General features: G+C 39.3%; 5 protein-coding genes and 1 long non-coding RNA gene across 10 annotated transcripts; 3 read left to right on the top strand and 3 right to left on the bottom strand.

Moving 5' to 3' along the window:
- Positions 1–137: 137 nt before the first annotated feature.
- LOC148694174 (uncharacterized) lies at positions 138–3,427 on the bottom strand. Its single transcript, XM_088700641.1, has 5 exons — positions 3,410–3,427; positions 1,482–3,138; positions 992–1,193; positions 705–901; positions 138–614 (listed from the first exon to the last, which is right to left on the bottom strand). The coding sequence occupies exons 1-5, from the start codon at positions 3,425–3,427 to the stop codon at positions 559–561; spliced, it is 2,130 nt and encodes a 709-aa protein (XP_088556767.1). The 3' UTR covers positions 138–558.
- Positions 3,428–3,521: 94 nt separating this feature from the next.
- On the top strand, positions 3,522–4,339 carry LOC148694173 (uncharacterized). Its single transcript, XR_015966579.1, has 2 exons — positions 3,522–3,597; positions 3,850–4,339. It is a non-coding gene; the product is annotated as an uncharacterized LOC148694173 (long non-coding RNA).
- A 1,814-nt stretch (positions 4,340–6,153) lies between these two features.
- LOC137740475 (uncharacterized) lies at positions 6,154–9,862 on the top strand. Of its 4 annotated transcripts, none has more exons than XM_088700030.1 (9): positions 6,154–6,348; positions 6,857–6,934; positions 7,068–7,234; positions 7,323–7,742; positions 7,824–8,045; positions 8,127–8,558; positions 8,640–9,071; positions 9,153–9,394; positions 9,506–9,862. In XM_088700030.1, the coding sequence occupies exons 3-8, from the start codon at positions 7,223–7,225 to the stop codon at positions 9,363–9,365; spliced, it is 1,731 nt and encodes a 576-aa protein (XP_088556156.1). In that variant the 5' UTR covers positions 6,154–6,348; positions 6,857–6,934; positions 7,068–7,222; the 3' UTR covers positions 9,366–9,394; positions 9,506–9,862. The 4 variants fall into 4 exon arrangements, with proteins under 4 accessions (XP_088556156.1, XP_088556155.1, XP_088556158.1 ...); XM_088700029.1 differs by having other exon boundaries at positions 6,192–6,348; positions 7,061–7,234; XM_088700032.1 differs by lacking the exon at positions 6,154–6,348 and having other exon boundaries at positions 6,362–6,934.
- A 375-nt stretch (positions 9,863–10,237) lies between these two features.
- LOC148694172 (uncharacterized) lies at positions 10,238–12,227 on the bottom strand. The gene is made up of 2 exons (XM_088700640.1): positions 12,210–12,227; positions 10,238–11,938 (listed from the first exon to the last, which is right to left on the bottom strand). The coding sequence occupies exons 1-2, from the start codon at positions 12,225–12,227 to the stop codon at positions 10,238–10,240; spliced, it is 1,719 nt and encodes a 572-aa protein (XP_088556766.1).
- A 678-nt stretch (positions 12,228–12,905) lies between these two features.
- LOC137740474 (uncharacterized) lies at positions 12,906–16,925 on the top strand. The gene is made up of 11 exons (XM_088700639.1): positions 12,906–12,933; positions 13,139–13,216; positions 13,343–13,535; positions 13,579–13,978; positions 14,060–14,491; positions 14,573–15,004; positions 15,086–15,157; positions 15,239–15,517; positions 15,599–16,030; positions 16,112–16,543; positions 16,645–16,925. The coding sequence occupies exons 1-11, from the start codon at positions 12,906–12,908 to the stop codon at positions 16,771–16,773; spliced, it is 2,907 nt and encodes a 968-aa protein (XP_088556765.1). The 3' UTR covers positions 16,774–16,925.
- A 70-nt stretch (positions 16,926–16,995) lies between these two features.
- LOC137741078 (uncharacterized) lies at positions 16,996–20,976 on the bottom strand. Of its 2 annotated transcripts, none has more exons than XM_068480883.2 (5): positions 20,764–20,976; positions 18,303–20,619; positions 17,813–18,014; positions 17,526–17,722; positions 16,996–17,435 (listed from the first exon to the last, which is right to left on the bottom strand). In XM_068480883.2, exons 2-5 carry the CDS (start codon positions 20,608–20,610, stop codon positions 17,380–17,382), a joined length of 2,763 nt encoding a protein of 920 aa, XP_068336984.2. In that variant the 5' UTR covers positions 20,611–20,619; positions 20,764–20,976; the 3' UTR covers positions 16,996–17,379. The 2 variants fall into 2 exon arrangements, with proteins under 2 accessions (XP_068336984.2, XP_088556154.1); XM_088700028.1 differs by having other exon boundaries at positions 18,303–20,611; positions 20,764–20,829.
- Positions 20,977–24,071: the final 3,095 nt, after the last annotated feature.

Raw genomic sequence — 24,071 nt, 5'->3', positions numbered from 1 at the left:
ACACAGATGGTTATGTATTATTCAAGTTTGTATTTGGTTTCTATATTGGGTTGCAAATGCTTTCAGAAATATAAGAATTTGTGCGTTTGTTGATACGAAAAGAAGAAGACGGTCTCAGTTGTTTTCGAGTCATATGGTCGGATCTCAAAATGAAATTACTTCAGGGCCGTTTGATAAGTATTTAATTTTCAGTTTTTATATTTCTTTTTGAAAATTGAAAACTAAAAACTCGTTCGGCAACTATTTTTGATTGTCAGCTACAAAGCCCCCATTTTTCTACCATGTAAACTACCTACTTGTAATTGTTTGTTGCAGGAATTTGCCCAACCAATTCACATCCCTGAAGGCTGGCCGCGGTCACATATTTTTCCTCCTAATTTCCGTCACTCTGCAGTAATGCCAGGGAAAGAATATAATTGGCCCGAGCAGTATCTCTAGACATGCGAGTTTGCTAAGTGCCTTGCTTCCCGTAGGTACTTGAAGAAAGTGACGGTGGTGTGGTGAACTCATAAAGATGTTTGTCTTTGCATTCTGTCCCGCCGGCTCACAGCGCTGAGTTTAACATTCTTCTTTAACCACTTTCAATCCGTTCAAAATTTCATTGTCATCATACCCTGTACATTGAACAACTGTCCAGTTTAACTCAAGATGTAGAAAAGATTATATCTTCGACGATAAATTACAAACCATACAAACTTAGTTACCTGAACCCAATTCTTCAACTTCATCAACCGAAAGTTGTAAAAGCCTCGAGTTCTCAGAGAGGGGATCAAGTGACATCCAATCAGGATTTTCAGTGTCTTCTTGGTGCATCTCCATCTCTGCTACCCACTCTTCGGCAATGCTGTTGCGGTCAAATGATATAGGATCCACGTACTTCTGTTCTTTGTGCGTATTAACCCTATAAGACAGTTGATTAGCAAAACATCTGTTTTCTTTGACCAAAGAACATTGGGAATACAAATCAACAGAACCTATGGTTTCCACTTACTTCTGTTTTAGTTTGAGGTTGTATTGAAGGAAAACAAGATCATTAAGCCGCTGTTGTTCTACGCTGTTCCTTGTCTTGTGCAACTGTTCGAAAGGAATCTGATTCTCCTGACACGGAACTAAGCTGCAAGTTTGACTGAGAATACGAATTGCCAAGCGTGCAAGGTTTGGGCAACCACCACCATATGTCGACCACCATTCAGCTAAGACAAACAGAGAGTTCAAAGAAATGAGCCAAAAGATGCAAGAACATCCAAACTCTCTGCAGCATATCCTAAAAATAGGAGCCCTCGTACCGAATTTTAAAAATAAATAAATAAATTAGATGGTCAGGGTATATTTTATGCAATTTATCATATCTATCATTCTATTACATAAAAGTTAACTGAGTTAAAATATGGCTTAATTACCTTTCGTCTACATGTATAGCCAAGTAACTAAAGAAACCATGCGACACAAAATAACAATGCATTCTAATGAACTATTCTCACCAGGACGCAGATTGTCCCTTGCTCGGACTGCCAAATTCCTCCCCAAATCTCCAACAGCATTTTTGTACATGTTGATCTCTTTGATTACTTCATCTTGGACTTTTATATCAGGAACCAATCTTTCTATGCAGTCAGACATCCTCGACACAATTTCATTATGCATGTCTCCTTTGAAGCTATAAAAGAACTTGGGATTAAGGTAAAATCCTGCAGCGTGAAGGGGAAAATCCCACAATTTTTTCCATCTCTGATCTATAATGTTCCAGTACACCATATATTCTTCTTTCTTGACAAGTTCTATTTTGATTGTTTCTTTTGCTCGATACATCCCTGCAAAAACATATCCCATCGCTGGCCTCTTCTGGCTACCAACAATTCTCAAAACTCGCAAGAGCGGATTTGTTAAACGGGTGATCAAAATGCACGAAGACCAAAATGACTGATTACTGAATATATCTAACACTGCCGATCCTTCTGGTGTTTTACAAAAGGGGCAGCCCATCCACTCGTTTGAAGTAACCATCGACTGCAAATTATATTTAAGGTCAGCCATTTGTTTCAACGTCATAAAGTTTGTTGCAAACCTAGATACTCCCAGCCTAACAATGTCATTCCCAAACGTATACCTTCTCATCATGTTCAAAATGACAACGTGTTTGTAGATAAATCTTGTAATAGATCTAGCCTGTTCAATTACAGAATTTATCCACTCAACTTTTCCGAAATCCTCGAGAATCGAATCTATGCAAGCACTGGAACAGGGAGACCAGTACAGGGTAGGGAACGTATCCATCAACTTCTTCCCAACAACAGAAAATTGCTCTTCACTATTTGTAATGACTTGCAAAACATGTCCCACTCCAATTTCTTCCACCACTTCCATGAAAAATGCAAACAAAGCATCTGGGGAAAAAATAAAGTAAGAAGCATCCACAGATTTCAAATAGATTGTTCCTTCAGGAGAGTACACTGCAAAATTTAGCAAAGTTCTACCCTTTTCAGAATTCCATTGGTTGACTAGAAGAGAACAGCCTGTCCTCGCCCCAGTTTCCTTGTGTTGTTGAATTTCACTCTTCATCTCTTCAACTGCATTCTTCAACATCCAACCCCGAATGTCATCATATGAGGGTGCCACAGTCTCCTTTCCCCCAGAGGCAATTGCGTCAATCATTGGCTGGAAATAAACAGAGTTCTTCACTGCATCCAGGGGAGCCTGAATTTCATACAAAAACCGACCAATTGCCATATGTATTTGTTCAATGCTCAACCTTTTTACCTGGTAATCATTGCCGATGGTTCCATCATTCGCAGCCCCCAAAGCCTTTTCATCCCTTACCCTCTTCTTCACACTCACATTTGTATTACTTACGCCAACGTCTTCATTTTCCAACAAATTTGAATTGGGAAAAACAGTACCTAATGCAATAGGAACAGGAGGTGAAGCATTACTCAATTTCGTAACAGCATTAACTGAACCAGTTGCTGCTTTAGAAGGTCTACCCCTCCGACTTGTAGTACTAGTGAAGGGAGGGAGACAACTGTAATATCTGCGTTCAACTTTAGTGAGATAGAAATGAGTCCGTTCCCAGTTTGTTGTTGCTTCCAAAAGAATGCTGTATTGGATTTTCAGTGTCTTCTTGGTGCATCTCCATCTCTGCTACACACTCTTCGGCAATGCTGTCGCGGTCAAATGATATAGGATCCGCGTACTCCTGTTCTTTGTGCTTATGAACCCTACAAGACAGTTGATTAGCAAAACATCTGTTTTCTTGGACCAAAGAACATTGGAAATACAAATCAACAGAACCTATGATTTCCACTTGTGTTTTAGTCTGAGGTTGTAATGAACGAAAACAAGATCATTAAGCCGCTGATCTTAATCTGGACTATCCCATTAATGATTGAGGGGGGATATTGGATATACATGCCACGTAGGCAATTGCCATGTCAGTGATAGCTTTAGAATTAAGTAGTCTTCGAAATACCTTGCATAAAGATCTTTTCCCTCTCTCATTTGCAATCGGTTGGTTATATTGTAATAAACACTCTTCTAGATAAGCAAGTCAAAGAGCTCGAGCAGAAAGTGCAGCTGGCAGATACCAAAGTAACAGAAAGGGTATGTTTATTTCTGTTTCCAACTCACTTTATAGTTACCACCACAGTAGAAATTCCGAAAACAGCATACGCTAGTTACGTAATCTTAAGCTCTCAGTAGATGTCAATTTTTTGGACTTAATTGTCGAAAACAACTCGGGGAAATGAAAACATTAAACCATACCAAAAGGGTTTCAGCTTGCACAAGGCTTTTAACTTACAAGAATTCGAGCGTGAGATTAAATTTACTTATGTTTAAATGATCGTGTTGCAGGGTGATGGAGGCAGTGTAGCCGGACTGGAAGTGAAATCCAGGACATTGGATCAACCATTTCAACTCCATCGAAAAGGAAGAGCAAGAAGAAGTCAGAAGCAACACCTGCTCAAACCTCATCATCTGCAAATATCCATACACATACAACTGCGGCTTCCCCAATGACAAGCGTTAAGTTCATCGTGGGAGTGGCTGTGGTGTCTGCGATCATCGGCCTCATTCTTGGAAAACGATACTAGATCAAGTTTTTGTGTTTTCGGGTTTGTCCGTCAGGTTTTGGTTGATTACTTCGTTAATTGTTTCGCTTTGTGGACATTATCCACAGAAAGATTGAAGGCTTTGTTTTTGTGCTTTCAAGCTTGGTTTTTGAGAGGTTGTTGGTTTTTGAGAGGTATGTGGACTTGTAGTACTAGTGAAGGGAGGGAGACAACTATAATATCTGCGTTCAACTTTAGTGAGAAAGAAATGAGTCCGATCCCAGTTTGTTGTTGCTTCCAAAAGAATGCTGTATTGGATTTTCAGTGTCTTCTTGGTGCATCTCCATCTCTGCTACACACTCTTCGGCAATGCTGTCGCGGTCAAATGATATAGGATCCGCGTACTCCTGTTCTTTGTGCTTATGAACCCTACAAGACAGTTGATTAGCAAAACATCTGTTTTCTTGGACCAAAGAACATTGGAAATACAAATCAACAGAACCTATGGTTTCCACTTGTGTTTTAGTCTGAGGTTGTAATGAACGAAAACAAGATCATTAAGCCGCTGATCTTAATCTCGACTATCCCATTAATGATTGAGGGGGGATATTGGATATACATGCCACCTAGGCAATTGCCATGTCAGTGATAGCTTTAGAATTAAGTAGTCTTCGAAATACCTTGCATAAAGATCTTTTCCCTCTCTCATTTGCAATCGGTTGGTTATATTGTAATAAACACTCTTCTAGATAAGCAAGTCAAAGAGCTCGAGCAGAAAGTGCAGCTGGCAGATACCAAAGTAACAGAAAGGGTATGTTTATTTCTGTTTCCAACTCACTTTATAGTTACCACCACAGTAGAAATTCCGAAAACAGCATACGCTAGTTACGTAATCTTAAGCTCTCAGTAGATGTCAATTTTTTGGACTTAATTGTCGAAAACAACTCGGGGAAATGAAAACATTAAACCATACCAAAAGGGTTTCAGCTTGCACAAGGCTTTTAACTTACAAGAATTCGAGCGGGAGATTAAATTTACTTATGTTTAAATGATCGTGTTGCAGGGTGATGGAGGCAGTGTAGCCGGACTGGAAGTCAAATCCAGGACATTGGATCAACCATTTCAACTCCATCGAAAAGGAAGAGCAAGAAGAAGTCAGAAGCAACACCTGCTCAAACCTCATCATCTGCAAATATCCATACACATACAACTGCGGCTTCCCCAATGACAAGCGTTAAGTTCATCGTGGGAGTGGCTGTGGTGTCTGCGATCATCGGCCTCATTCTTGGAAAACGATACTAGATCAAGTTTTTGTGTTTTCGGGTTTGTCCGTCAGGTTTTGGTTGATTACTTCGTTAATTGTTTCGCTTTGTGGACATTATCCACAGAAAGATTGAAGGCTTTGTTTTTGTGCTTTCAAGCTTGGTTTTTGAGAGGTTGTTCGTTTTTGAGAGGTATGTGGACTTGTAGTACTAGTGAAGGGAGGGAGACAACTGTAATATCTGCGTTCAACTTTAGTGAGAAAGAAATGAGTCCGATCCCAGTTTGTTGTTGCTTCCAAAAGAATGCTGTATTGGATTTTCAGTGTCTTCTTGGTGCATCTCCATCTCTGCTACACACTCTTCGGCAATGCTGTCGCGGTCAAATGATATAGGATCCGCGTACTCCTGTTCTTTGTGCTTATGAACCCTACAAGACAGTTGATTAGCAAAACATCTGTTTTCTTGGACCAAAGAACATTGGAAATACAAATCAACAGAACCTATGGTTTCCACTTGTGTTTTAGTCTGAGGTTGTAATGAACGAAAACAAGATCATTAAGCCGCTGATCTTAATCTCGACTATCCCATTAATGATTGAGGGGGGATATTGGATATACATGTCACCTAGGCAATTGCCATGTCAGTGATAGCTTTAGAATTAAGTAGTCTTCAAAATACCTTGCATAAAGATCTTTTCCCTCTCTCATTTGCAATCGGTTGGTTATATTGTAATAAACACTCTCTCTCTCTAAAAGATTCTGAGCTCTATCTTCTCACACAAGATTGCTTTTCATGTTATTCCTTTCTCTCAAGATTTATATTTCTGCAATTCATGCAAGATAGTTAAGAATATATATAACCAATCACTAAACATCCCAAGCTTAATAGCTAAGTAAGAATCTAATCTGGCGGTGGTTTTGATGCATTGCTGTTCGGTTAGGCAATCTCTCGAATTCGAGCTTTTAATCTCTCCCATTTCTTCCGTGGAAGCTGCTCCATTGGTTAATTTGGTTTGCATTTGGATTTGAAATGTTTTTTAGGTTTGATCTTATGCTTAATCACTAATTGTAATTATTTGAGGTGTTTTAGGGATAATATGGTTGCGAAAACCGGGTTAAGTTTGGATTTGCACGTTTGGTGATTCTGATGTCATTGGCATTGTGCGTTTCTTTATTGAATTGTGTTTAGAACTTCATTTTGAAATAGAAATTTCAATTTGGAGTCATTAGAAACCGAAAAAAGGCGATTAAATGGTAGTTTTGAATATATTGTATATAGTGGGGAATCCACATTTCATGAATTCTGCGAATATGATATGAAAGTGAGCCTGAGAAATCTGGCTAGTTATTCATATTAGCATGTGCCCTTGATCAATCGTGTTCTTCTTGGTATCAAACCAGTATTGTCAGTTCGATCTGGTCCATAGGATACGATCGTTTACTATATAGATCATCCCTGTAGAAGCTCCATGTCAGAGTTCCTTGTATTACCGCAACATTTCTTGTGCCCTTGATGTGTAAAGTTTGTAACTTTTTCCTTTGGCCTCAGATTTGTTTGAAGTTGTTGATCCAAGGGCAAAGCTAGTTGTCAGTGAGTTGGATGATCGGTCGTCTTCCCAGTCACCAGGTATTGTCTTCGAATTGTCCTGCATCTTTTTATTTTTGTTTTGGTTTGGAGTCGGGACGCTGCCAAAAGACTTTACCCACTAATGAGTTGGTGCATCCTCTTCCTTGTTTTTACACATGCTGTTAGGATGCAGTTCAAAGCCTTTGCACAAGAGCAGTGTTGAAAAATTAACAGATAAGCACTCGAGAGCCTTAGAACTTCATTCTACTTCTGAAGCCCGCATTGTGGAAGCTGAAACGAAGTTGCAAGAAGCCATTGAAACATTCAGTCAGAGAGATTTGGAAGCTAATGGGACAACAAGTCAGTGGTTTGCACCAAACTTTTTTGTAATTATTTTGTGGCTAAATATTGTTGCTTTATGGTTATTAGCTACATCTGTTTGCCACAGGAATCTACGCCTACGAATAATTATGAAGTGTATCAAAATACTAAGAAGGAACTCCAGCAAGCGATATCTAACCTTGAAGAACAGCTCAAGGAACAAAAAACAAGAGAAGATGCTTTAAAATCTGAGGTTAAAAATCTCAAGGCTGAGGTTGCTGAGAAGCCTTTATTGCAGAATTCTCTCAAGGAACTGCAAACCAAGTCAGCTCACTGTGAAGAAGAGAGCAGAAAACTAGGTGAGGCAAATATAAAGCTTAAAGAAGATGTGTCTACATACGAGTCCAAACAAAGTGACCTTGAAGCAAAATATTCCACTGCTGTTGCTGAGAAGGATGAATCAGTTGAACAACTTCAGGCTGCAAAAAGGACAATTGAAGATTTAAAGCAGCAGCATTCTTCTCAATGGCAGAAACTACAATCTCAGGTTTGCACCAAACTTTTTTGTAATTATTTTGCGGCTAAATATTGTTGCTTTATGGTTATTAGCTACATTTGTTTGCCACAGATATCTTCGCTTATGGATGAGAGCAGAAAACTAGCTGAGGCAAATATAAAGCTTAAAGAAGATGTCTCTACATACGAGTCCAAACAAAGTGACCTTGAAGCAAAATATTCCACTGCTGTTGCTAAGAACGATGAATCAGTTGAACAACTTCAGGCTGCAAAAAGGACAATTGAAGATTTAAAGCAGCAGCATTCTTCTCAAGGGCAGAAACTACAATCTCAGGTTTGCACCAAACTTTTTTGTAATTATTTTGCGGCTAAATATTGTTGCTTTATGGTTATTAGCTGCATTTGTTTGCCACAGATATCTTCGCTTATGGATGAGAACCGCCTGCTTAATGAAGTGCGTCAAAATACTAAGAAAGAACTCCAGCAGGTGATATTTAACCTTGAAGAACAGCCTAAGGAACAAAAAGCAGGAGAAGCTGCTTTAAAATCTGAGGTTGACAATCTCAAGGTTGAGGCTGCTGAGAAGCCTTTGTTGCAGAATTCTCTCAAGGAACTGCAAACCAAGTCAGCTCACTTTGACGAAGAGAGAAGAAAACTAGCTGAGGCAAATTTAAAGCTTAAAGAAGATGTGTCTACATACGAGTCCAAACAAAGTGACCTTGAAGCAAAATATTCCACTGCTGTTGCTGAGAAGGATGAATCAGTTGAACAACTTCAGGCTGCAAAAAGGACAATTGAAGATTTAAAGCAGCAGCATTCTTCTCAAGGGCAGAAACTACAATCTCAGGTTTGCACCAAACTTTTTTGTAATTATTTTGCGGCTAAATGTTGTTTCTTTATGGTTATTAGCTACATCTGTTTGCCACAGATATCTTCGCTTACGGATGAGAACAACCTGCTTAATGAAGTGCATCAAAATACTAAGAAGGAACTCCAGCAAGCGATATCTAACCTTGAAGAACTGCTCAAGGAACAAAAGGCAGGAGAAGCTGCTTTAAAATCTGATGTTGAAAATCTCAAGGCTGAGGTTGCTGAGAAAACTTTGTTGCAGAATTCTCTCAAGGAACTGCAAACTAAGTTAGCTCCCTATGAAGAAGAGAGCAGAAACCTAGCTGAGGCAAATATAAAGCTTAAAGAAGATGTGTCTACATACGAGTCCAAACAAAGTGACCTTGAAGCAAAATATTCCACTGCTGTTGCTGAGAAGGATGAATCAGTTGAACAACTTCAGGCCGCAAAAAGGACTATTGAAGATTTAATGCAGCAGCATTCTTCTCAAGGGCAGAAACTAGAATCTCAGGTTTGCACCAAACTTTTTTGTAATTATTTTGCGGCTAAATACTGTTGCTTTATGGTTATTAGCTACATTCGTTTGCCACAGATATCTTCGCTTACAGATGAGAACATGTTGCTTAATGAAGTGCATCAAAATACTAAGAAGGAACTGCAGCAAGTGATATCCAACCTTGAAGGACAGCTCAAGGAACAAAAAGCAGGAGAAGTTGCTTTAAGATCTGAGTTGAAAATCTCAAGGCTGAGGTTGCTGAGAAACTTTTGTTGCAGAATTGCCTCAAGGATCTCGAAGAGAAATTGATGAAAACTGAAGCTCGACTGCAAAAAGAGGTAGAAATCAATTTCCCTGAAGAAAAAAAATCCACATATAAGCTCTTGGGCGGCCAAAGAACGGGGCACATTCTTCTTTTAAATATTCTTTCTGACTCAGACGAATTGTAGGTTGAAAGCATTAAGGTGACTGCATCGAAAAGAGAGGCAGAGGCTTCCCCAATGTCGAGTGTTAAGTTCATCGTGGGAGTGGCTATGGTGTCTACGATCATTGGCCTCATCCTTGAGAAACGATACTAGATCAAGTTTTTGTGTTTTTGCTATCCCCTTGGCTGTTTGCAAAGCAAAACACAGATGGTTATGTATTATTCAAGTTTGTATTTAGTTTGTATATTGGGTTGCAGATGCTTTCGGAAATATAAGTATTTGTGTGTTTGTTGATACGAAAAGAAGATGACGGTCTCAGTTGTTTTCGAGTCATGTGGTCGGATCCCTAAATGAAATTACTTCATGGCCGTTTGCTAAGTATTTAATTTTCAGTTTTTATTCTTCTTTTTTTTTTTGAAATTTGAAAACTGAAAACTCGTTTGACAACTATTTTTTATTGTCAGCTACAAAGCCTCATTTTTCTACCATGTAAACTACCTACTTGTAATTGTTTGTTGTAGGAACTTGCCCAACTAATTCACATCCCTTAAGGCTGGCCGCGGTCACATATTTTTCCTCCTAATTTCCGTCCCTCTGCAGTAATGCCAGGGAAAGAATATAGCCAAGTAACTAAAGAAACCATGCGACACAAAATAACAATGCATTCTAAAGAAACCATGTGTCTACATGTATAGCCAAGTAACTAAAGAAACCATGCGACACAAAATAACAATGCATTCTAAAGAAACCATTCGTCTACATGTATAGCCAAGTAACTAAAGAAACCATGCGACACAAAATAACAATGCATTCTAATGAACTATTCTCACCAGGACGCAGATTGTCCCTTGCTTGGACTGCCAAATTCCTCCCAAAATCTCCAACAGCATTTTTGTACAAGTTGATCTCTTTGATTACTTCATCTTGGAGTTTTATATCAGGAACCAATCTCTCTATGCAGTCAAACATCGTCGACACAATTTCATTATGCATGTCTCCTTTGAAGCTATAAAAGAACTTGGGATTAAGGTAAAATCCTGCAGCGTGAAGGGGAAAATCCCACAATTTTTTCCATCTCTGATCTATAATGTTCCAGTACACCATATATTCTTCTTTCTTGACAAGTTCTATTTTGATTGTTTCTTTTGCTCGATACATCCTTGCAAAAACATATCCCATCGCTGGCCTCTTCTGGCTACCAACAATTCTCAAAACTCGCAAGAGCGGATTTGTTAAACGGGTGATCAAAATGCATGAAGACCAAAATGACTGATTACTGAATATATCTAACACTGCCGATCCTTCTGGTGTTTTAGAAAAGGGGCAGCCCGTCCACTCGTTTGAAGTAACCATCGACTGCAAATTATATTTAAGGTCAGCCATTTGTTTCAACGTCATAAAGTTTATTGCAAACCTAGATACTCCCAGCCTAACAATGTCATTCCCAAACGTATACCTTCTCATCATGTTCAAAATGACAACGTGTTTGTAGATAAATCTTGTAATAGATCTAGCCTGTTCAATTACAGAATTTATCCACTCAACTTTTCCGAAATCCTCGAGAATCAAATCTATGCAAGCAGTGGAACAGGGAGACCAGTACAGGGTAGGGAACGTATCCATCAACTTCTTCCCAACAACAGAAAATTGTTCTTCACTATTTGTAATGACTTGCAAAACATGTCCCACTCCAATTTCTTCCACCACTTCCTTGAAAAATGCAAACAAAGCATCTGGGGAAAAAATAAAGTAAGAAGCATCCACAGATTTCAAATAGATTGTTCCTTCAGGAGAGTACACTGCAAAATTTAGCAAAGTTCTACCCTTTTCAGAATTCCATTGGTTGACTAGAAGAGAACAACCTATCCTCGCCCCAGTTTCCTTGTGTTGTTGAATTTCACTCTTCATCTCTTCAACTGCATTCTTCAACATCCAACCCCGAATGTCATCATATGAGGGCGCCACAGTCTCCTTTCCCCCAGAGGCAATTGCGTCAATCATTGGATGGAAATAAACAGAGTTCTTCACTGCATCCAGGGGAGCCATATATATTTGTTCAATGCTCAACCTTTTTACCTGGTAATCATTGCCGATGGTTTCATCATTCGCAGCCCCAAAAGCATTTTCATCCCTTACCCTCTTCTTCACACTCACATTTGTATTACTTACGCCAACGTCTTCATTTTCCAACAAATTTGAATTGGGAAAAGCAGTACCTAATGCAATAGGAACAGGAGGTGAAGCATTACTCAATTTCGTAACAGCATTAACTGAACCAGTTGCTGCTTTAGAAGGTCTACCCCTCCGACTTGTAGTACTAGTGAAGGGAGGGAGACAACTGTAATATATGCGTTCAACTTTAGTGAGAAAGAAATGAGTCCGATCCCAGTTTGTTGTTGCTTCCAAAAGAATGCTGTATTGGATTTTCAGTGTCTTCTTGGTGCATCTCCATCTCTGCTACACACTCTTCGGCAATGCTGTCGCGGTCAAATGATATAGGATCCGCGTACTCCTGTTCTTTGTGCTTATGAACCCTACAAGACAGTTGATTAGCAAAACATCTGTTTTCTTGGACCAAAGAACATTGGAAATACAAATCAACAGAACCTATGGTTTCCACTTGTGTTTTAGTCTGAGGTTGTAATGAACGAAAACAAGATCATTAAGCCGCTGATCTTAATCTGGACTATCCCATTAATGATTGAGGGGGGATATTGGATATACATGCCACGTAGGCAATTGCCATGTCAGTGATAGCTTTAGAATTAAGTAGTCTTCGAAATACCTTGCATAAAGATCTTTTCCCTCTCTCATTTGCAATCGGTTGGTTATATTGTGATAAACACACTCTCTCTCTCTAAAAGATTATGAGCTCTATCTTCTCACACAAGATTGCTTTTCATGTTATTCCTTTCTCTTAAGATTTATATTTCTGCAATTCATGCAAGATAGTTAAGAATATATATAACTAATCACTAAACATCCCAAGCTTAACAGCTAAGTAAGAATCTAATCTGGCGGTGGTTTTGATGCATTGTCGTTCGGTTTGGCAATCTCTCGAATTCGAGCTTTTAATCTCTCCCATTTCTTCCGTGGAAGCTGCTCCATTGGTTAATTTGGTTTGCATTTGGATTTGAAATGTTTTTTAGGTTTGATCTTATGCTTAATCACTAATTGTAATTATTTCAGGTGTTTTACGGATAATATGGTTGCGAAAACCGGGTTAAGTTTGGATTTGCACGTTTGGTGATTCTGATGTCATTGGCATTGTGCGTTTCTTTATTGAATTGTGTTTAGAACTTCTTTTTGAAATAGAAATTTCAATTTGGAGTCATCAGAAACCGAAAAAAGGCGATTAAATGGTAGTTTTGAATATATTGTATATAGTGGGGAATCCACATTTCATGAATTCTGCGAATATGATATGAAAGTGAGCCTGAGAAATCTTGCTAGTTATTCATATTAGCATGTGCCCCTGATCAATCGTGTTCTTCTTGGTATCAAACCAGTATTGGCAGTTCGATCTGGTCCATAGGATACGATCTTTTACTATATAGATCATCCCTGTAGAAGCTCCACGTCAGAGTTCCTTGTATTACAGCGACATTTCTTGTGCCCTTGATGTGTAAAGTTTGTAACTTTTTCCTTTGGCCTCAGATTTGTTTGAAGTTGTTGATCCAAGGGCAAAGCCAGTTGTCAGTGAGTTGGATGATCGGTCGTCTTGCCAGTCACCAGGTATTGTCTTCGAATTGTCCTGCATCTTTTTATTTTTGTTTTGGTTTGGAGTCGGGACGCTGCCAAAAGACTTTACCCACTAATGAGTTGGTGCATCCTCTTCCTTGTTTTTACACATGCTGTTAGGATGCAGTTCAAAGCCTTTGCACAAGAGCAGTGTTGAAGAATTAACAGATAAGCACTCGAGAGCCTTAGAACTTCATTCTGCTTCCGAAGCCCGCATTGTGGAAGCTGAGATGAAGTTGCAAGAAGCCATTGAAACATTCAGTCACAGAGATTTGGAAGCTAATGGCATTTCTGGTTTGCACCAAACTTTTTTGTAATTATTTTGTGGCTAAATATTGTCGCCTTATGGTTATTAGCTACATCTGTTTGCCACAGATAGTTTTGCACCTCCAGCGACAGATATCCGAACTTAAAGAACAGCTCAACCAACAAAGAGCACGAGAAGCTTCTTTAATATATGAGGTTAGAAATCTCAAGGCTGTGGCTGCTGAGAAACCTTTATTGCAGAATTCTCTCAAAGAACTGCAAACCAAGTCAACAACCATTGAAGAAGAGAGAAGAAAACTAGCTGAGGCAAATATAAAGCTTAAAGAAGATGTGTCTACATGCAAGTCCAAACAACTTGACCTTGAAGCAAAATATTCCACTGCCGTTGCTGAGAAGCACAAATCAGTTGAACAACTTCAGGATGCAGAAAGGACTATTGAAGATTTAACGCAGCAGCATTCTTCTCAAGGGCAGAAACTACAATCGCAGGTTTGCACCAAAAATTTTTGTAATTATTTTGCGACTAAATAGTGTTGCTTTATGGTTATTAGTTACATCTATTTGCCACAGATATCTTCGCTTATGGATGAGAACCGCCTGCTTAATGAAGTGCTTCAAAATACTAAGAAGGAACTCCACCAAGTCATATCCAACCTTGAAGAAAAGCTCAAGGAACAAAAAGCAGGAGAAGCTGCTTTAAAATCTGAGGTTAAAAATCTCAAGGCTGAGGCTGCTGAGAAATCTTTATTGCAGAATTCTCTCAAGGAACTGCAAACCAAGTTAGCTCACTGTGAAGAAGAGAGCAGAAGACTAGCTGAGGCAAATAAAAAGCGTAAAGAAGATGTGTCTACATGCAAGTCCAAACAACGTGACCTTGAAGCAAAATATTCCACTGCCGTTGCTGAGAAGCACAAATCAGTTGAACAACTTCAGGATGCAGAAAGGACTATTGAAGATTTAACGCAGCAGCATTCTTCTCAAGGGCAGAAACTACAATCTCAGGTTTGCACCAAACATTTTTGTAATTATTTTGCGGCTAAATATTGTTGCTTTATGGTCATTAGCTACATCTGTTTGCCACAGATATCTTCGCTTATAGATGAGAACCGCCTGCTTAATGAAGTGCATCAAAATACTAAGAAGGAACTCCAGCTAGTGATATCCAACCTTGAAGAACAGCTCAAGGAACAAAAAGCAAGAGAAGCTACTTTAAAATCTGAGGTTAAAAATCTCAAGGTTGAGGCTGCTGAGAAACCTTTATTGCAGAATTCTCTCAAGGAACTGCAAAACAAGTTAGCTCACTGTGAAGAAGAGAGAAGAAAACTAGCTGAGGCAAATATAAAGCTTAAAGAAGATGTGTCTACATCCAAGTCCAAACAACGTGACCTTGAAGCAAAATATTCCACTGCCGTTGCTGAGAAGCACAAATCAGTTGAACAACTTCAGGATGCAAAAAAGACTATTGAAGATTTAACGCAGCAGCATTATTCTCAAGGGCAGAAACTACAATCTCAGGTTTGCACCAAACATTTTTGTAATTATTTTGCGGCTAAATATTGTTGCTTTATGGTCTTTAGCTACATCTGTTTGCCACAGATATCTTCGCTTATGGATGAGAACCGCCAGCTTAATGAAGTGCATCAAAATACTAAGAAGGAACTCCAGCTAGTGATATCTAACCTTGAAGAACAGCTCAAGGAACAAAAAGCAGGATAAGCTGCTTTAAAATCTGATGTTGAAAATCTCAAGGCTGAGGCTGCTGAGAAGCCTTTATTGCAGAATTCTCTCAAGGAACTGCAAAACAAGTTAGCTCACTGTGAAGAAGAAAGCAGAAAACTAGTTGAGGCAAATATAAAGCTTAAAGAAGATGTGTCTACATACGAGTCCAAACAAAGTGACCTTGAAGCAAAATATTCCACTGCTATTGCTGAGAAGGATGAATCAGTTGAAAAACTTCAGGCTGCAAAAAAGACTATTGAAGATTTAATGCAACAACATTCTTCTCAAGGGCAGAAACTACAATCTCAGGTTTGCACCAAACTTTTTTGTAATTATTTTGCAGCTAAATACTATTGCTTTATGGTTATTAGCTACATCTGTTCGCCACAGATATCTTCGCTTACCGATGAGAACAACCTGCTTGATAAAGTGCATCAGAATACTAAGAAGGAACTCCAGCTAGCGATATCTAACCTTGAAGAACAGCTCAAGGAACAAAAAGCAGGAAAAGCTACTTTAAAATCTGAGGTTGAAAATCTCAAGGCTGAGGCTGCTGAGAAGCCTTTATTGCAGAATTCTCTCAAGGAACTGCAAACCAAGTCAGCTCACTTTGAAGAAGAGAGCAGAAAACTAGTTGAGGCAAATATAAAGCTTAAAGAAGATGTGTCTACATACGAGTCCAAACAAAGTGACCTTGAAGCAAAATATTCCACTGCTGTTGCTGAGAATGATGAATCAGTTGAACAACTTCAGGCTGCAAAAAGGACTATTGAAGATTTAATGCAGCAGCATTCTTCTCAAGGGCAGAAACTACAATCTCAGGTTTGCACCAAACTTTTTTGTAATTATTTTGCGGCTAAATACTATTGCTTTATGGTTATTAGCTACATCTGTTCGCCACAGATATCTTCACTTACCGATGAGAACAACCTGCTTAATGAAGTGCATCAGAATACTAAGAAGGAACTCCAGCTAGCGATATCTAACCTTGAAGAACAGCTCAAGGAACAAAAAACAGGAGAAGCTGCTTTAAAATCTGAGGTTGAAAATCTCAAGGCTGAGGTTGTTGAGAAGCCTTTATTGCAGAATTCTCTCAAGGAACTGCAAACCAAGTTAGCTCACTTTGAAGAAGAGAGCAGAAAACTAGCTGAGGCAAATATAAAGCTTAAAGAAGATGTGTCTACATACGAGTCCAAACAAAGTGACCTTGAAGCGAAATATTCCACTGCTGTTGCTGAGAATGATGAATCAGTTGAACAACTTCAGGCTACAAAAACGACTATTGAAGATTTAATGCAGCAGCATTCTTCTCAATGGCAGAAACTACAATCTCAGGTTTGCACCAAACTTTTTTGTAATTATTTTGCGGCTAAAAGCATTAAGGCGGCTGCAGCCAAACTTTTTTAAATATTCTTTCTGACTCTGACGAATTGTAGGTTGAAAGCATTAAGGCGGCTGCAGCGAAAAGAGAGGCAGAGGCTTCCCCAATGCCGAGTGTTAAGTTCATCGTGGGAGTGGCTGTGGTGTTTGCGATCATCGGCCTCATTCTTGGGAAACGATATTAGATCAAGTTTTTGTGTTTTTGCTATCCCCTTGGCTATTTGCAAAGAAAAACACAGATGGTTATGTATTATTCAAGTTTGTATTTGGTTTGTATATGGGGTTGCAAATTCTTTCGGAAATATAAGAATTTGTGCGTTTGTTGATACAAAAAGAAGAGGACGGTCTCAGTTGTTTTCGAGTCATATGGTCGGATCTCAAAATGAAATTACTTCAGGGCCGTTTGATAAGTATTTAATTTTCAGTTTTTATATTTCTTTTTGAAAATTGAAAACTGAAAACTCGTTCGGCAACTATTTTTGATTGTTAGCTACAAAGCCCCCATTTTTCTGCCATGTAAACTACCTACTTGTAATTGTTTGTTGCAGGAATTTGCCCAACCAATTCACATCCCTGAAGGCTGGCCGCGGTCACATATTTTTCCTCCTAATTTCCGTCACTCTGCAGTAATGCCAGGGAAAGAATATAATTGGCCCGAGCAGTATCTCTAGACATGCGAGTTTGCTAAGTGCCTTCCTTCCCGTAGGTACTTGAAGAAAGTGGCGGTGGTGTGGTGAACTCATAAAGATGTTTGTCTTTGCATTCTGTCCCGCCGGCTCACAGCGCTGTGTTTAACATTCTTCTTTAACCACTTTCAATCCGTTCAAAATTTCATTGTCATCATACCCTGTACATTGACCAACTGTCCAGTTTAACTCAAGATGTAGAAAAGATTATATCTTCGACGATAAATTACAAACCATACAAACTTAGTTACCTGAACCCAATTCTTCAACTTCATCAACCGAAAGTTCTAAAAGCCTCGAGTTCTCAGAGGGGGGATCAAGTGACATCCAATCAGGATTTTCAGTGTCTTCTTGGTGCATCTCCATCTCTGCTACCCACTCTTCGGCAATGCTGCTGCGGTCAAATGATATAGGATCCACGTACTTCTGTTCTTTGTGCGTATGAACCCTATAAGACAGTTGATTAGCAAAACATCTGTTTTCTTTGACCAAAGAACATTGGGAATACAAATCAACAGAACCTATGGTTTCCACTTACTTCTGTTTTAGTTTGAGGTTGTACTGAACGAAAACAAGATCACTAAGCCGCTGTTGTTCTACGCTGTTCCTTGTCTTGTGCAACTGTTCGAAAGGAATCTGATTCTCCTGACACGGAACTAAGCTGCAAGTTTGACTGAGAATACGAATTGCCAAGCGTGCAAGGTTTGGGCAACCACCACCATATGTCGACCACCATTCAGCTAAGACAAACAGAGAGTTCAAAGAAATGAGCCAAAAGATGCAAGAACATCCAAACTCTCTGCAGCATATCCTAAAAATAGGAGCCCTCGTACCGAATTTTAAAAATAAATAAATAAATTAGATGGTCAGGGTATATTTTATGCAATTTATCATATCTATCATTCTATTACATAAAAGTTAACTGAGTTAAAATATGGCTTAATTACCTTTCGTCTACATGTATAGCCAAGTAACTAAAGAAACCATGCGACACAAAATAACAATGCATTCTAATGAACTATTCTCACCAGGACGCAGATTGTCCCTTGCTCGGACTGCCAAATTCCTCCCCAAATCTCCAACAGCATTTTTGTACATGTTGATCTCTTTGATTACTTCATCTTGGACTTTTATATCAGGAACCAATCTTTCTATGCAGTCAGACATCCTCGACACAATTTCATTATGCATGTCTCCTTTGAAGCTATAAAAGAACTTGGGATTAAGGTAAAATCCTGCAGCGTGAAGGGGAAAATCCCACAATTTTTTCCATCTCTGATCTATAATGTTCCAGTACACCATATACTCTTCTTTCTTGACAAGTTCTATTTTGATTGTTTCTTTTGCTCGATACATCCCTGCAAAAACATATCCCATCGCTGGCCTCTTCTGGCTACCAACAATTCTCAAAACTCGCAAGAGCGGATTTGTTAAACGGGTGATCAAAATGCACGAAGACCAAAATGACTGATTACTGAATATATCTAACACTGCCGATCCTTCTGGTGTTTTACAAAAGGGGCAGCCCATCCACTCGTTTGAAGTAACCATCGACTGCAAATTATATTTAAGGTCAGCCATTTGTTTCAACGTCATAAAGTTTGTTGCAAACCTAGATACTCCCAGCCTAACAATGTCATTCCCAAACGTATACCTTCTCATCATGTTCAAAATGACAACGTGTTTGTAGATAAATCTTGTAATAGATCTAGCCTGTTCAATTACAGAATTTATCCACTCAACTTTTCCGAAATCCTCGAGAATCGAATCTATGCAAGCACTGGAACAGGGAGACCAGTACAGGGTAGGGAACGTATCCATCAACTTCTTCCCAACAACAGAAAATTGCTCTTCACTATTTGTAATGACTTGCAAAACATGTCCCACTCCAATTTCTTCCACCACTTCCTTGAAAAATGCAAACAAAGCATCTGGGGAAAAAATAAAGTAAGAAGCATCCACAGATTTCAAATAGATTGTTCCTTCAGGAGAGTACACTGCAAAATTTAGCAAAGTTCTACCCTTTTCAGAATTCCATTGGTTGACTAGAAGAGAACAGCCTGTCCTCGCCCCAGTTTCCTTGTGTTGTTGAATTTCACTCTTCATCTCTTCAACTGCATTCTTCAACATCCAACCCCGAATGTCATCATATGAGGGTGCCACAGTCTCCTTTCCCCCAGAGGCAATTGCGTCAATCATTGGCTGGAAATAAACAGAGTTCTTCACTGCATCCAGGGGAGCCTGAATTTCATACAAAAACCGACCAATTGCCATATGTATTTGTTCAATGCTCAACCTTTTTACCTGGTAATCATTGCCGATGGTTCCATCATTCGCAGCCCCCAAAGCATTCTCATCCCTTACCCTCTTCTTCACACTCACATTTGTATTACTTACGCCAACGTCTTCATTTTCCAACAAATTTGAATTGGGAAAAACAGTACCTAATGCAATAGGAACAGGAGGTGAAGCATTACTCAATTTCGTAACAGCATTAACTGAACCAGTTGCTGCTTTAGAAGGTCTACCCCTCCGCCTTACTCTTCTATCAATACTCAATCCAGCATCTTCCTGATCTGCTGAAAAATTCAGTTTGATGCCAACTTCTTTGTTTTGCGATAAATTTGAATTGGGAAAAGCATTGCCTACTGAAATAGGAAAAGGAGCTGAAACACTACTCAATTTCGTAACACCGGCATGAACTGAACCAGAACAGGTAGCACCACCTGAAGGTCTACCCCTCCGCCGTTCTCTTCTATCAACACTTGTCCCACCATCTTCCTCTTCATCTACCGAAAAATCCAATTTGGGTACTCCAATTAATCCCTGCTGAGCATTACTCCTGTAAGAATTATCTACTTCAAGGGGCACATTCGTCAAATTATCACTTAACCTAATTCCTCCATTCCCACTCATCCCACCAGCCTCCTCATCATTCACCACCGCATTCGAATCGTGTCCTACAACCAATTTATACTCTCCATTTTCGCCCAATGAACCGTCAATTTCGCTAATACTACAATGCGGGTTAGCAACAATTCGACTCTTCCTCTGCCTAAACGCTGCAATCCCATCATCCAAACTCTGCAACATTGCGATTCTAACATCCGGCGGGGCCTGATCACAGGTAGGGCCATTGCCCTTCCGACCGGCAAGGTGGGATTTAAGCCGAGTAATCCCACCACCCTGAAACAACTTGCCGCAATATATACACTTTTTCAACTCAACTCTAACCCCATTGGGTTGGTCTTTCATGAAAAGTTGGCAGTGTTTCCATGCCGGGTCTTGTTTCTGGGGAGAAACAGCTACGGGCTCGAAACCCTCCAAAGATATCATCCTAATCAACTAAAATAATCAATCAATTAATCAATCAAATTACTAGCCTGTGAATATTGTCGAAAATTTTCTGAGAATTTAATATGTAGTGGTGAAGATTTTGCATTTTCCAGAAAGAATTCGAAGGAGAAGAGTGGGAAGAAGATGACTTACTTGTCTCTGGTGATTTCTCTCAGCCTTTGGAGGATTTTGGGAACAGAGAGAGAGAGAGAGAGAGGAGGGGGGGAGTGGTTTGTTTGGGAGAGAGAAACGAGCGTCCGTGCGGGCTTTAGATGGATTTTTGTGTTGAGAAAAAAGGTCAACCAGTTTGTCAAACCGGTGAATTTTTTTTTTGTTCTTTTAGCCAAAATGGGATTTGACTGTTATAACTTCTCAGAGCAAATCCAGCATGCTCTTTAGCCTGGTGGATAGGGAACAAAAGCAAACCCATCCCCACTCAAACTAGTTCCAGCTTATTCGGGCGGTTGGGTGAAGGGGGAGCCCGTGGGAAAGGGGAGACGGGAGTCCAAGGTCCGAGCGTCTAAGGGCTTTGTGATGCAAGGCTAACGTCAGTCAGGTTATACAAAAATTTGCGTCAGGCGCGTGCATAACACTTGCGCATGGGGGTGCATTACTGACAAGATTTCAGGCGGTGGGGCTCGCGTGTCAGCCCCAGTCAATCACTTTGAATCTAGACCGTTTGATTTCCAGATCAACAGTCCAGTTTGTTCGGTTTTAAAAAATTTTAGAAAAAGAAAAAAAATCAGAAATGTTTGGGTGGGTCACATGTCTCATTTTGGACTGTTGGATTTCAAATTTTTTGTAATCTGACGGTCCAAATTAATTAAGTTAATAAAAAATTTAAAACTAATTAAAAATCAGAAGAAAAAAAAAATTAATTATAATTTTTTTTATTTTTTATAAATACCTTACCATTTTCTCTCAGCTTACACCACATTTCAATATTTTCAATTGCCAATTGCCATGGGGGACCTTCCTACACTGGAAGTGCTCTCATTTTGGCCTTTAAGATTTAAAATTAATAGAAATGTGCATGAGATTGTCCATCATAATCACTTTGTTCATTCCGTGAAAAATCTCACTTAGAATAAGGAAACCTACCTTACACTATCACATCCTGGCCTGGGCCCCCGTCATATCCCGGGCTCAACTCCACCGTAGCACGATATTATCTGTTTTGGGCCCCGACCACACCCTCACGGTTTTGTTTTTGGGAACTCACACGAGAACTTCCCAGTGGGTCACCCATCCTGTGATTGCTCTCTCGCGAACTCGCTTAACTTCGGAGTTCCTACGGAACCCGAAGCCAGTGAGCTCCCAAAAGGCTTCGTGCTAGGTAGGGATGAGAATATACATATAAGGATCACTCCCCTGGGCGATATGGGATCTTACATACACTATACTAATAGTAAAGATGCATAGTAGCATTCAAAGATCACGCTTTGGCCTTTAGACTCGCTTCAGCGACTTTGCCCCTTAAGTGACAAGGGGTGGTAAGACAAGGAGTAATATAAGAGTGGCTCGGTCATCAACAGGCCTCTCCTTATTCATTCTACTTATTCATTCTATGATCCAAAAGGTAACCGACTTTTTCTCCGGTTTCCGCAACCGTCACCATTTGTCACTTCGATTACTTCTTCATTTTCCAACCAAGGATACTGGTGAATTTGATCGAGGAGACGGACGTCTATCTTGGCTATCTAGCTATGACTAAAAAAACCTACTTGTGACAACTCAACACTGGAAGCTCATCCAAAGCTTGACCAGGAGATGGTTGAGCGCACAAGAAATAAACTAAAGCAAGAACCCGCGGCTTCCCTTTTCCTCTTTACTTTCTATATTCCCATGTGCAATGATGGAGATGGAGTCCTTGTGATCAGCAGAATTCTAAAACTACAGAACCAATTGGTTTCAAATCGGGAGAACACCATCCGAAGCAACAACCTCAACAGTTTTTGTGTGTGTGTGTGTGAATGAAAGAGATATAGAGAGAGGTAAGTGATGGAGAAGTCAGGAGGGGTTTCACAATATAAGAAGGAAAAAGGTGGCAACCTAATCGAAAGGGGATAAAATGACAAAAATACCCTTAATTTTTGTCTAATCGTTTTGGCCCATGTTTATTAATTGAGAGTATTTTTCTAATTTTAGTCCAAATTTAATAGAAAATTTTTACGGAATAACCAAAATAATTGACGGTAGAGAAACTCATGACCACTTCTACTAATTTCAGATCTCAAAAACGAAAAAATGAATTATGCCGATCTCAAAGATCATAACTGCCCTTCAAACAACTAACTATTACTTTACCGGTACTAGGCCTGTTAAAAAGAGCCAAGGCCCTAATAGGCGGTCAGAGTTTAGTCCTATTTTAAGGTCTTAGGTCGGCCCAATCCGATCGTAGAGCTGGTTTTATTTGACTCGTTTTTAAATCGGTAGGTCATGGGGCTTACATTTTAAGACTAGATTGGCCCATAACGAGCCTTAAGGATCGGGTCCTATTCGGCCCAATGTCAATAACAAGACCCTATTGCACTAAATACTCGAGTGAATAACTATTTTACCTTTTAAAGAAAACATGTAAATATTTTACCTTATAAAGTAAACATGGTTTTTTCATGGAGAAGTACAAAGAAGGGAGATGATTTTCGCACGTTATTTATATGTAATTTTCAGATCAAATAAAGAAAAAAAAGAAATAAGAGAAATAAATAAATGTGAGCGTGCATTATGAGAAAAAAGTGTGCACAAATTATTTCCGTGCGAAAGCTTCCACCCTTCATTTGCTATTGGCACAATGGCTCCCACATTTCACATATAAGATAATTAGGGCAATAGTCTTTGTACGTTAACTCAATTGGAGGTTTGGTCCTGAAATAAAAATCTAAGTATTAATTTCTGAACTTATCATAATATGGAGCGAAAGTCCTTTTGGCTAACTCCGTTTAGAACTTTCACCCCTTAAATCCTTTCTTTTGAATGGAAATTCTAACAGGGTTAGCCAAAATGTCAATTACTACATTATAACAAGTTCAAGAATCAATGCTCACGAGTTTTTAATCCAGCAACCAAAGCTTCAATTAATCCAATTTTATGATTGACATATTGACATGGAGGTATGCTGGTAGGGTAAGATGAGGAGGTTAGCAAGTGTTTAAAACTTGATTAAAAATGGTTGGAAAATGATATGTTAGTAAAATTGGGATTGAAATAATTTAAAGGTCACTATCATACGAGTTAAAGTGTGTGGAATTCCCTTCCAATCAACCTGTCAAGAACTGATATGCAACTATGAGAGGAAGAGAAGCACACCGAGCTTATCTGATTTTCTGACAAAGTGAGACAAGCTTTCATTTTCTAGGGTACAATTCCATGTGCACTCATTTCCTTTGTGGGGACTAGGCCATCTCCAAATTCCAATTTCTCACTTACCCCGCACATGTTAGATATAGGATGAGGGGACC

This window comes from Pyrus communis, chromosome 9, assembly GCF_041283825.1.
Source record: "Pyrus communis isolate YQ-2024b chromosome 9, ASM4128382v1, whole genome shotgun sequence".
Lineage (NCBI taxonomy): Eukaryota > Viridiplantae > Streptophyta > Magnoliopsida > Rosales > Rosaceae > Pyrus > Pyrus communis.
This window is presented reverse-complemented; position numbering and strand designations above follow the sequence as displayed.